The following is a 12,369-nucleotide window of genomic DNA, read 5'->3' as shown; positions in this document are numbered from 1 at the left end:
CTGCAGTAATTTCCTTTTAAAGCCAGTGTCTGAGTAAGCTGAGTATAAACTTGCTCTGAGAGCACATACGACCGTAAGCAGGGCTACCATTTGTATACATAGTAAAAACATTATGACCAATCATATATCGCAATTGAGTTGAATGGAGTTAATTTCCGCTAATCTCCAAACGCATCATAATTTACAATACGATAGCAGCCTTGTCCCTCCCGAGGCACTTTTTCCGCTCCGGTTTATTATCACTGTAAGCCCACCGTATGGCATCAACCACCGCAATCCAAGATAATGCCTCCCACATCGTCGTCCCCCGGTCAATATCCAAATAATTATGATAATAACCAGTGGTACCCGCAGTCCCAGCAGACGGGCCGCATTAACGAAGCCGTCAACTCGGCGTTCAGCAACGCAGATCAGCCGCCTTACTTATCCCCCGAAGTCCTCACCCAGATAACGGCCAATGTGATCCAGCAGCTTAAAACAACCGGCCTCGAGAATATTCCGACTCAACAGCAGCAGCAGCCGCAGCATCACTCCCCCATGTCACCTCGTGCTGGACGAGAAGACAACACCTCGAGCTATCAGCCATATCATCCACCGCCTCCAAACGTATATCAAAACAGCCCCCGCCCGCCTTCGAGATCTTCTCACATTTCTCAACCCATGAGCAGGTCTGGCTCGCGGGCGAGTCAAGTCAGCGAATATAATACTAGGGTGGAGTCTCGTTCGAGTCCTCTGTCCAGAGAGAGCACTGATGCTGATGGGGAAATGACGACGCTTGAGAAAATCTGGGGAAAGCTCTTTGTGGACGGAAAGCCAACCAAGAGGCTTTCGCAATTCTTGCGGGGGATTGCAATGCATTTGGTTTGTGATTCAAATTTATCGTTGGGAAGACCAATGCTAATTCTGGGTAGATCGAGGATTATCCGCCGGGGAATACCATCGTTGTCACTCCTGAGAAGATGCAGAAGTTCTACGAGGATACGGCAGTTGCCTCTGACCCTTATCCATGGCAAGGTTAGTTTACGATCACCCTACTTGCTTAGGCCATGTCTAACTGGTGCTCTCAATTCAGATATCTTCCACGACCGCACATCCTCGATCTCAAGGCTACTCCGAGAAGTAGAAGCAGAACACCACCTTATACAAATTAAGTTGAACGAAAGACCGGACGTTCCAGGCTTGACGCCTCGAGGCTTCGAGCGATGGGCTTCGTTGATGATCCAAGCTCATCCGGACAGGGAATTCGATCGATTGCAGAAGGCCGTCTTGAACATGCCCATCAGCAATCCGGACGATAAGAGAGAGAGATTTCCCAAAGAAATTCCCCGACGGCTGTTTCCAGAAACTCCGAATTTTGAGTTGAGAAGACAACTCGATCAATACATTACGGAGCACTGTGTCGTGAAACTACCACCCATAACGGATGAGGAGATCGCCGCTGCGCACCGCCCTCACAAGGCCTATGTCAGCCCGGCAGTAGAAGACGAAGAGGAGGAGGATGAGGAAACAATTTCAGGCCCTATCGAGCGCGAACGAAAACCGTATAGCGCGCAGCCGGGCGGTGGTAAAAAGTATGATGACGGTCCCTTTAGGCCAGGGCATGGTCATAGCAAGTCCTTTTCGTCGAGTACCGCTAGACCGAGAGAAAGCTCGATACCTCCAGTTCCTGGACATCGGACACCTGAACCGCAACACCAGGACCCAGTCTACCCACGCTCCGGAAGTGCTACGCCCCACCATCCTCTCATCAGACCTGGACGCTCTCGAAGCTCTTCGCGGAGCGTAGCTGGTCATGAGTACAGACACTCTGAGGGAGATATCCTCACTCACCATGGCCATCCACGTTACGCCGGAGACCACTATTTGAGCCCGGCGACCGTTTCAGGTGATACATTCGATGATGGTCGGCGGTACCGAGACTTTGAGCGCGAAAGCGAGGATAAGCGACTCTATGACGCTATTCGAGAACGTGAAAAGGCTAAATATCATGATCACTTCCCTCCGCGAGGGCACTGGGTAGGCCAGGAGGATTACTACCGTGCTCTGTCCGGCCCTGGTGGAAGCGGTGGTTACGACGCCTACGGTTATCGATGAATACGGCTCTGCTTGATTCTGGAGAAGGGAATTAGAAGTTATGATTGCTAGCTTTTGTTTGACGCCTTTCATGAAGCCAAGTTTATGTCCCATGATGCATGATTTATATCCAAGCGTTTGTTCTTTTCAGTGTTTGCGTTGGTTTGGAAGTTGTGCATTTATTAGCGTCCATATTTCTAGCCTTACGATCTGTGCGTCATGTCCTCATGATTGATGTCAACGCATGCTGAAAGTATATATATATCAATTCTTATAGCACATATCAAGACCATGACCCTATTCCTCCCTGAGCCGTTTCCTTGTCTCCAATTCCCGCATAATCTTCCTCCCAGCAGCCTGGCAAGAAGCCGCCTCTTTCTCCCTTAGTCTCTCTTCCCGCTCCCACAACTTCTGAATTCGTCTCTGATCCCTCTCTTCCCGCTCGACACGCTTCCTATGTCTCCTCCGGATGCGATCCTGCTCTTCTTCGAGCCGCTCTTGCTCCTCCTCAGCCTCCGTCCGCAACTGCGCAATCTCATCTTCACTCAACACCCACGGCACCCACAGAACCTCAACAAGGAACCGAATGCGCTGATCCAGAAACTGCATTTCAGCATTCGTATCAGGGACCGGGAAAAAGCGCTCAAGATTAAGTTGCATGGCGGAGCGGAAGGTGGACAACGTGCCCTTAACCTTTACCAGCGTCCCGGGGACGAGAGATGAGATGTCCAAGTACGTCTTGTCAGTTGCGGTGACATGCATCTCTATGATCGGCTGTGTCTGTGCTTTAGATCCTTGTTGGTGGTGGTGTTGCTGCTGGCCTTGTTCAGTCCCCTCTGGAGGAGTAAATTGCTCGGATTTCAGAACGGCGATTTCGATGGTTGAGCCGCTGCTATCGTCGAGGGTAAGAATGGTGCGCTTGTAGACATCTGTTCTGGCGACTATGAGTCCCACGAGGCAGACGAAGCGGATTGGATGGTTCAAATAGAAGTAGATGTTTTGGCCTTGGGGTTGTTAGTTTCTTTCAGGATATATATTGAGTCTACGACACCAAAACAGCCGTATGGCAACACTAAGTTTGTACAGATATACCCAGTCCACCCAAAAACAAAGCATACATGCACCAGTGAATACACACCTTCAAACCCCGGCCGTTTCTTCAGCCGATGCACATCTACAGCGGCCATTTTTACCCAGGCGAAATGGGTTGGCGACGCCTTGAAGCAGAATGCCGGGTAAAAGGCCAGGCTATCATTGTCGACCGTCTCCATGGGCTCATTTTTTGTCTGTTTATTTCTTTCTGGTTGTTGGAGGGATATGAGTGGGATAGGAAGGAGGTTCTCTGGCCGTTGCGTGGAGATCACGTGCTTTTTTTGCTTGTCCGCTATTTTGCATTCTTTAGCTCTCAAGGTACCGTTGAATTACAATGCAATCGAAATCCGACACTGGCGAGTTATTCAATGGCTTCATTCAGCTATCGAAATGCCATACAAGATGATATGCTAGTTACGAATTAAACCAAACCCTCCATCATCCTTTTCTTCGGATTCCGCGGCTGCTGCTCCTGTCTCTGCCGCTCCTCAGGACTAATATCGTCAACATTAGTCCCATAATCCGCCAACGCAGCCTTAACCTCTTCCTCGCTATTCTCATGTCCAGCAGTAGCAACTGATAGAATCTCCCTCTCCAACCCGCGCACAACCTCCCACTCAATCCCCGCCGCATCTAGCATCTTACACCCCTCCGAACCCCCCACAAACGTCCCAGGCTCCTTGACACCGAAATACACCTTCTGAATCCCCGCACGCCCATCGAAACGAGTGTTGATAATCCTCTGTACACACGGCGCATTTCCCGACAGTCGCTTCCCGCAAGGCTCCATGGTCACGTACATGACGAGCTTGCGATCGGGGTCGTTTGAGGGGAGAACCTCTGCGACGTGGTCTTCGGGGACGGAGTGCACGGCGGCGTAGTTGGAGAGACAGCATTGTTCGGCATGGGTGTTGCCGGTTAGTTCCATTGTGTAGCCGGTGGAGAGGATTTGGTCGTCTTGTGTGGCGTCATTGGTGGTTTCGTTGGAGGATGTTTTGCGGGAGAGGAGGATCGCGCCAACGCGAAAGTTGGTTGGTCGTGGGGGAGACTTTTCGGCGAGTTTGAGGCATTCGGATATGTAGCGGACATGAGGGGAGGAGGTGGTCATGGTGTAGGTGGTGATGCCGGTAGAATGTGCTTGTAGTCTCTAGCGTATGCGTATGGTACAAGTATGCAGTGGGATTGGACTGTAACAAGATAAATGAGTTTGCTTGATTCCTCAATTGACAGAGGATCCAGAGAAATCGTAGATAGTTCAGTTGTTGTGGGAGGTTTCTCTTTAATACTGAAACTGGGCGTGGGGTTTATATCCTACTCCGGAGAACTGATTATCGGCGATGACGGCAGAGTTCCTTTTCCCTCCCACGGCTCGCGTCCAGGTCGCGTAAAGCACTACAACCAACGTTTCTTATTTATTTCTACTCAATCTCTTTGTGACAGTTATAGACACTTGAACATATTATTTCTTCATTCTTTTATCTCACTGTTCCCATTTTTCTAAATTTTCTTCCCTTCGCTCGTTTATCGTGACTACTACATCATGTCAGATCGCAACTCGCCAGAAATCCCACGCGAGCCCCCTCTCGAGACAGATCTTTACGATATACTTGGTGTCAGCGAAGATGCGAAACCAGAGAATATCAAATCCGCATACAAGAAGCTAGCGCTGAAACACCATCCTGGTACTTCACCCACCGTTCATAACACGCGACAATGGAAACCATACTAACAACCCGCAGACAAGGCACCGGCCGACTCCAAAGACGAAGCAAACCACAAGTTCCAGCAGATAGCCTTCGCTTATGCCATACTCTCCGACGAACGCCGTCGTAAGCGATTCGACCTGACCGGTAGCACGGCTGAAGCGGTCAACGAAGATGAAGACTTCAACTGGATGGACTTTTACCGCGAACAATTCTCTGCGTCCGTGGATGTGAATGCACTGGAGCAATTGAAGAAGGAATATCAGGGATCGGAGGAGGAAGAGCGCGACGTGCTCGCAGCTTTTGAGAAGAGTAAGGGTGATATGGACAAGGTCTACGAGTCGGTGATGCTGTGCAATGTCCTCGATGACGATGAGCGGTTCCGGGCTATCATCGACAAGGCCATTGCTGATGGCGAGGTGAAGAATTACAAGGATTACTCAGAGGAACCGGAGAGCAAGCGCCAGCAGCGGATAGAAGCAGCGCAGAAGGAGGCCGAGGAAGCGGAGGAGTTGGCCAAGGAGATTGAGGAAAAGAAAGAGGCGAAGTGCAAGAGCGGAGGTGGGAGGAAGAAGAAGGCCAAGGATAATGCCTTGGATGATAATGCGCTGGTGGCTATGATCAAGCAGCGACAGGCGAATCGCGCTGAGTCGTTTTTCGACAAGTTGGAGGAGAAATATGCACCCAAGGGCCATAGAAAACGAGCTGCGCAGATGGATGAGCCTCCCGAGGAAGCTTTTGCTGTTACGGGGGAGCGCAAGTCGTCCGGCGGTGGTAAGAAGAAGAAGAAGACTAGGGCGTGATGGTTTTCGGCTATTTGGGATTCCCATTTCGCATTTCTATCAATTTTCGTTACTTGTGAATTCTATTAAGCCAGGAGTTTGGGTGACTGGACTGGTAAGGTCAGGGATTATGTTGAATAAATATTGGTCAAATTTCACAGGACTGGCATTTGGTACATTTATTCATTTTCATGTGAAGATAGACAATGCATACAATCATGTTCTATGGCAGTAGTATACCACTGCTATCAGTATAATTGTACCCGTTGTGGACGGCAATCTAGACATTCTTCCCTGACTAAGGAATGTTCTCGTAGCCCAGTTGATCCTGCCTTGTCTTTGCTCTGAGTGACTCTTGCCTTCCCAGCGTCATTTTCATAGTCCGACAGGCGCATATACCAATCTCAACTGAACTACCCATACCATTATTTTATCGTCGCAGCAGACAGATACAAACATCCATTCCTTTATCTCTCTGGTAAGGCTTCTGCAGCTGCCTTGATTGCACGTGGACGCAGCGTTTATATTGTCAGCGCCGTGGCTGTTCCTGAATCCCCTCTTCACCCTCCCTGTTTTCCCTCTCAATCCCCCAAATTGCTGCTTTTCTCTCTGGTCTTCTACCCAAAGGTCATAATTATCGCTGACTCTTTAAGTAGCTGACAGAGATCTTCGTCTATTTCCCTTATCACGAGGCTGAACTTAACCGCCGATTTTACGCTCATCTTCCCCACATTCCTCCGCAAAACAAAGAGCCCCATACGGAGTACGGATACACTACGGGATACATAAGAGTACCGAGTGCCCACAGAATACGTCCGTTAGCTGTGTCGTCTGTTATCATTGCCTCCCACAGGCGGGGGAAGAGAATAACCTGCAATGGCATACTCCCACTCAAGACGTCATGGCACCAGAATGTCGCTGGAGGAGACTCTGGAGCAGGAACGACGGGAGCTCGTGGATACTCTGGAGGGTCGTCAGACGCGTCACGTCTCCGAATCATGGACTTCAGCATCGTCCTCCATGAATAATAATTCGGGAAACCCTGCGAGATACAGTATGCTGGAGTTCTCTCCTAGTCCTGGGGCTCTACCGCTGCGCCATGGGTCCATTGCCGGTATAGGAGTGGGTGTGACTCCGCCGTCGTCAACTCATCGGCGCTCCTGGAATGAGCCGATCTTGTCGTCGCCATTGCGCCTGAGCTCTACTGCGACGTCCCCGCCCTCTGCATCGTCTCCTACCTCTCCTCAGGATCAGGAAAAGGAAAAATCATCTGGCGATTCCGAGACTGCCCCTCGTAAGTCATCGGACGGCACGGACCGATCCCACGAGAGGAAAAAATCAGTAGGCAAGACCGAGAAATCCGGGATGAAGTCACCGACAATTACTACCGCACTTCATCTCGATACCTCAGTGTCGCTCAGTAGCCCCGACCGTGACTCTGCGATTTCCCCCACCTCTACATCTCTGGCACAGGAAAAGTCGCCGGTCGGCAAAAATACTGTGGCTGCAATGATGTCAGGATTGGACTCGAAGTTCGGGTTGCCGACTTTCGCTAGGGGACGAGACTCCGCTCGCCGCAGCGGCGCATCGAGGGGGTCTTCACTGGATTCTCGGCTCCCCTCTCGGTTTGCGCGCTCCATCTCCCCCAGGAACCGATGGCTCCGAACCAACCCTTTCAGCCTGGCAACCTCTTCCCTTAAACCCAATAAATCAACCGCCAAAGCGATCGACATGCATTTGTCCGATGCAGCGCTCTCTAAATTGTCGGGAGGTCTATCAGCACTCCCAGAGCCCGGATCCCGTCGGGGTTCGCTTGACGAAGGTTCGACTGCAGATGATGAACGTTTGGAGAAGGACGTATATGACAGCGAGAACAATCCGATCGGAGAGACAAGCGACGAAGAAGACTTTGACGACAATTCCTCAAGCGATGACGAATCCGTGGGCCGTGGGAGGAAGGTGTCTATCGAGATTATATCTCCGTCCGATGATGGCAGTCCGGTTGACACGGAGGAAAAGCCACGAAGTCTTCTTGCAGCAGCAGAAGAAGAGCGTAAGTCATTAACCTTTCGGTACCTCCCACGTCTAGCTGCCAATCTCAATACTGATCAGGCATAGGTAAACTGGTCGAGGACAAGATCAACTCTACACCCCACGAGGAGCAGAAACCCACATTGATTCACTCCGCAAAGCTGGGCCCGCAGCCACTGAATCCTCCGCAACCACCGAAGCCCCAGCAGCCCCAGGTTCACCCGCGTACGAGCTACGAAGCGACTTCTGCAGTGAACACGCCGTTTGGATCGGAAGACGAAGCGGAGCTGTCGGATATCAAACGAGCCCAGAAACTCAGCATCCAAATGTCGTCCATCAACAACTCTGTTCACAATAGATCTATCAGGACCATCGTGCGTGGTGACTTTGGCAATGTGCTAGAGGAAACTGAAGGAGGCCGTCGCCGGCGGCGGAAGTACATGGTGACCACCGACCTCAGCGAGGAATCTGTGTATGCGCTGGAGTGGACGATTGGAACCATTTTGCGGGATGGAGATACCTTGTTTGCCGTCTGTGCTCTCAACGAAGAGACCAGCACCGGCCCGTCTGTTCAGATCGGCGAGGGCGCAAAAGCGATGCAGGATTCCGCGATGGTGGTGGGGTCTCAAACAGAGGAGACAGCACGGAAGTACCAGAATGATCCGTCCACTTATCTTCCTCGTGCCATTCGGGATCGTCTAGGGTCGGGCTCTGATAGCAAGTCGAACTCCGTCGATGCCAAGGGTATCTCCAAAGCAGAGTCGGATCGGATGCATGCTGTCGAGACAATTTCTCAGACCTGTGTTCGGTTGTTGAGGAAGACACTGCTTCAGGTACGGATTGCGGTGGAGGTGATTCATTGCAAGAGTCCTAAGCATATGATAACTGAGGCTGTATGTGCTACGCAAACTGAGTGATGGATGAAATGCTAAGATTGTTTCCAGATTGACGGACTCGAGCCGACTCTCGTGATTGTCGGGGCCAGAGGACGAAGTGCTTTGAAGGGGTTAGTATCTACCATCCAGTTACAACATGTTGCCTCGCTAACAATAAACCACCACACAGTGTTCTTCTGGGATCGTTCTCGAACTACCTGGTCACCAAATCTTCCGTTCCGGTAATGGTCGCTCGCAGGAAACTAAAGAAGCACACCAAGAACAAAAAGACGAATATTCGCCTTTCCAACAACTTATCAACGCCAAAGAGTCTTGCCATGGCAAAGATTGATTGACAAAGAGCCTTTTGCTCTGGGATCCCTGGGGCTATGCACGAGTTACGACTTTCCTTCCTATTCGATTCTTTATACTGTATTATTACGATCTTTTTATGGGTTTACCGATGGACGGAGTTTTCTTTATTTCGTTTCACAGCATCCCCTTTGGACATTGCCTTCACTTTTCGCCTTTGAATGACCTGAGATGAACTGTCCACATAAACATGATTGATGATATCCGTTTCCGCTTCTTATTATAGGAGCCACGTCACGTAGAATGCAGCGCATTCATTCAGGAGTTGACATTATCGTGTTTCTGCAGCTTTTCTTTTCCATTATTTGACCATCCCAAGACATCTCTGCCTAAAAACAGTAGCTACTCCTCACCTTAAAGTCGCAAAACGTTCTAGCAGTTGTACTACGGAGTCTAGTTCGCGATCCATCTATCTCTCCGCACCATACTCCGTACCCCAAGGATATACACGGCAGCTGAAGAGTAGAGCGTGTGTCTACTTAGGATGATAATCACGCACTCTGTAACATAAAATAACCTGATATTGCCTACTCTGTTCCATTTCCGGAACTGTATATCAGGTGGGTATCACGTGCGCCACCGCCTGGGCGGGATGACGCCGTCCCATACGAATCGACGACCTGGCCCGACGACGCTTGCTTTGACCAGGAGCAGCTTCGGTTCTGTGCCTCGCTTTTTGCTTGTTTTACCATTCTCTTATTATCTTCCTCCTGATAATACCCCGCAGTCCTCGAAGAACCGCAATCATGGCGTCCGAATTCGTCGACCCCCGGATGACCTCCATCAAGCCTCGTATCCGCTACAACACCATCGGAGGTATCAACGGACCTCTGGTCGTCCTTGATAACGTACGTGCTGCGCATGCGCCCTCCGACAATCAATCAATTCAATTTGATGATAATATCTGATAAATGCGTCGACAGGTCAAATTCCCCCGGTACAATGAAATCGTCTCCTTGACGCTCGCCGATGGCACAGAACGTTCGGGTCAGGTCCTAGAAGCGAGAGGCAACAGGGCCGTTGTCCAGGTGCGGATACGGATACCCCGACTGATAACTCGCGCGCGATGTTAACGAAGCTCCCTTGCGATCATATAGGTGTTCGAAGGTACCTCGGGCGTCGATGTCAAAAAGGTATAACACTGCTTAGTTCCTGGATTGTTAAATTGCGGAGAACGCACGGTGACTGACTATTGTGGATTAGACCAAAGTCGAGTTTACCGGGCACAGTTTGAAGCTGGGTGTGTCCGAGGACATGCTGGGTCGTGTTTTCGATGGTTCGGGTCGTGCAATTGATAAGGGCCCCAAGGTGTTGGCGGAGGATTATCTGGATATCAACGGTCAACCTATCAACCCTTACTCGCGAGTATGTACATCGATTATGGATTCGCTATGGAAGGTTTTGAATTGGTTGCTGATAGGCCCTTTTCTCTGAATAGGTCTACCCCGAAGAGATGATCTCCACTGGTATCTCCGCCATCGACACCATGAACTCCATTGCCAGAGGACAGAAGATCCCCATTTTCTCCGCTGCCGGTCTTCCCCACAATGAAATCGCTGCACAGATTTGTCGTCAGGCAAGCTTGGTCAACCAACCGACGAAGGGCGTTCACGATGGTCACGAGGAGAACTTCTCGATCGTTTTCGCTGCTATGGGTGTTAACATGGAAACTAGCCGCTTCTTCACCCGCGACTTCGAGGAGAACGGTAGTATGGAGCGTGTCACTCTATTCCTGAACTTGGCCAATGATCCTACGTATGTTTCGACACCTGCTACAGCCATGGAGGCTTTGCTAACTTGGTATACAGAATTGAGCGTATCATTACTCCCCGTCTCGCCTTGACCACTGCCGAATACTACGCCTACCAATTGGAGAAGCACGTCCTGACCATCATGACTGACCTTTCTGCTTACTGTGATGCCCTTCGTGAAGTCTCCGCTGCACGAGAAGAAGTTCCTGGTCGTCGTGGTTACCCTGGTTACATGTATACTGACTTGGCTACCATGTACGAACGTGCTGGACGTGTTGAGGGCCGTAACGGCTCCATCACCCAGATTCCTATCTTGACTATGCCTAACGATGGTATGTTGCGATTTTAATGCCATCTGCTACAAAGCTGACTATTCTCAGATATCACCCACCCTATTCCCGACTTGACTGGTTACATTACTGAGGGTCAGATCTTCATTGACCGTCAGCTCTACAACAAGGGTGTCAGCCCTCCTATTAACGTCCTTCCATCCCTGTCGCGTCTGATGAAATCTGCCATTGGTGAGGGTCGTACTCGGAAGGACCACTCCGATGTGTCCAACCAGCTGTACGCCAAGTACGCTATTGGACGTGATGCTGGTTAGTTTCCTTCAAGCTACCCCCTCTCAGTTTGAAGAGAAGAAAATTGCTGACCCCCGTAACAGCCGCCATGAAGGCAGTCGTCGGTGAGGAGGCTCTGTCCTCCGAGGACAAGCTCTCTCTCGAGTTCCTCGAAAAGTTCGAACGTACCTTCATCAGCCAGTCCGCATACGAATCCCGGAGTATCTTCGAATCGCTCGACATCGCCTGGAACCTCCTCCGTGTCTACCCCAAGGAGCTGCTCAACCGTATTCCCAAGCGTGTCTTGGACGAGTTCTACGCCCGCTCTGCTCGTAAAGTTCCCAACAAGGACACGAGGGACAGCACGCAGGCGCCGCAGAACCTGATTGATGCTTAAACTAATTTCCCGCGGTTTAGAGATGTCATATGTCGATGAGGGGATTTTTGTAGCTATTTCTTACCTCTATTTTTTTTTTTTTAGCCTGATACATTTCTCTTGTTATGTTACCACTTTTGCATATATACTGGACTTCCAGATTGCGCTCTCTGGCTTCTTATCTTCTTTGGTACGCTGCTTCTTCAAAGCGGGAGTGAGCCCTAAGTCACTTAATCTGATCGTCATGTATGAAATGAGAACATAATTGAATACCTTGAGCAGTCTGTATTAGCAAATTAGTGCTGGATTTTGCTCCTCACGTTGTGGTAGTCTTGGTGGTGGTAGTAGACGTGCTATTCCTCTTTGGGTGGGCCTGGGGCACCTTCCCTCTTCTCATTCACAGGGCCATTCTCCCTCTTCTTTCTTCCAACATCTCCCCGCACCTTTCTCTTATTTTATTCTCATCTACCATTCTATCTACTGTTTTATCGTCTTAACCGTTTCGCCTCCCGCTTCGAACCCGAGAGGTTTGTACATCATTCAGCCGTTGATTCTAACAACCTCCGATTACCGACCTGGCTGATACTCCGCTCTAAGGGCTTGGATCAAGGGAGCATTCACACGGACAATAATACTACTCACTAGTCGTTGCTCCGTTCAGGCGGATCATGCCAACCTTCCGATTCCATCCCCGTCCACGCAGACGGCTCAGCCACAAAGAAACCAACCTATCAACTCGCGCAGCCTGTATAGA

At 50.3% G+C, this 12,369-nt stretch overlaps 6 protein-coding genes across 6 annotated transcripts; 4 read left to right on the top strand and 2 right to left on the bottom strand.

Moving 5' to 3' along the window:
* Positions 1-285: 285 nt before the first annotated feature.
* On the top strand, positions 286-2,094 carry ACHE_40781A (uncharacterized protein; the record flags this gene model as incomplete). The annotated part of the gene is made up of 3 exons (XM_043279018.1): positions 286-861; positions 912-1,014; positions 1,073-2,094. 3 exons carry the CDS (start codon positions 286-288, stop codon positions 2,092-2,094), a joined length of 1,701 nt encoding a protein of 566 aa, XP_043136739.1.
* A 276-nt stretch (positions 2,095-2,370) lies between these two features.
* ACHE_40780S (OB-fold domain-containing protein) lies at positions 2,371-3,344 on the bottom strand (the record flags this gene model as incomplete). The annotated part of the gene is made up of 2 exons (XM_043279017.1): positions 2,371-3,077; positions 3,212-3,344. The coding sequence occupies 2 exons, from the start codon at positions 3,342-3,344 to the stop codon at positions 2,371-2,373; spliced, it is 840 nt and encodes a 279-aa protein (XP_043136738.1).
* Positions 3,345-3,586: 242 nt separating this feature from the next.
* Positions 3,587-4,273, bottom strand: ACHE_40779S (putative DRAP deaminase; the record flags this gene model as incomplete). The annotated part of the gene is made up of 1 exon (XM_043279016.1): positions 3,587-4,273. The coding sequence occupies one exon, from the start codon at positions 4,271-4,273 to the stop codon at positions 3,587-3,589; it is 687 nt and encodes a 228-aa protein (XP_043136737.1).
* A 432-nt stretch (positions 4,274-4,705) lies between these two features.
* ACHE_40778A (DnaJ domain protein) lies at positions 4,706-5,671 on the top strand (the record flags this gene model as incomplete). The annotated part of the gene is made up of 2 exons (XM_043279015.1): positions 4,706-4,847; positions 4,905-5,671. 2 exons carry the CDS (start codon positions 4,706-4,708, stop codon positions 5,669-5,671), a joined length of 909 nt encoding a protein of 302 aa, XP_043136736.1.
* Positions 5,672-6,526: 855 nt separating this feature from the next.
* ACHE_40777A (universal stress protein family domain protein) lies at positions 6,527-8,912 on the top strand (the record flags this gene model as incomplete). Its single annotated transcript, XM_043279014.1, has 4 exons — positions 6,527-7,703; positions 7,769-8,574; positions 8,626-8,687; positions 8,747-8,912. The coding sequence occupies 4 exons, from the start codon at positions 6,527-6,529 to the stop codon at positions 8,910-8,912; spliced, it is 2,211 nt and encodes a 736-aa protein (XP_043136735.1).
* Positions 8,913-9,674: 762 nt separating this feature from the next.
* On the top strand, positions 9,675-11,636 carry VMA2 (H(+)-transporting V1 sector ATPase subunit B; the record flags this gene model as incomplete). The annotated part of the gene is made up of 8 exons (XM_043279013.1): positions 9,675-9,776; positions 9,852-9,956; positions 10,026-10,061; positions 10,132-10,293; positions 10,367-10,683; positions 10,737-11,011; positions 11,060-11,278; positions 11,344-11,636. The coding sequence occupies 8 exons, from the start codon at positions 9,675-9,677 to the stop codon at positions 11,634-11,636; spliced, it is 1,509 nt and encodes a 502-aa protein (XP_043136734.1).
* Positions 11,637-12,369: the final 733 nt, after the last annotated feature.

This window comes from Aspergillus chevalieri, chromosome 4, assembly GCF_016861735.1.
Source record: "Aspergillus chevalieri M1 DNA, chromosome 4, nearly complete sequence".
Classification (NCBI taxonomy): Eukaryota; Fungi; Ascomycota; class Eurotiomycetes; order Eurotiales; family Aspergillaceae; genus Aspergillus; species Aspergillus chevalieri.
This window is presented reverse-complemented; position numbering and strand designations above follow the sequence as displayed.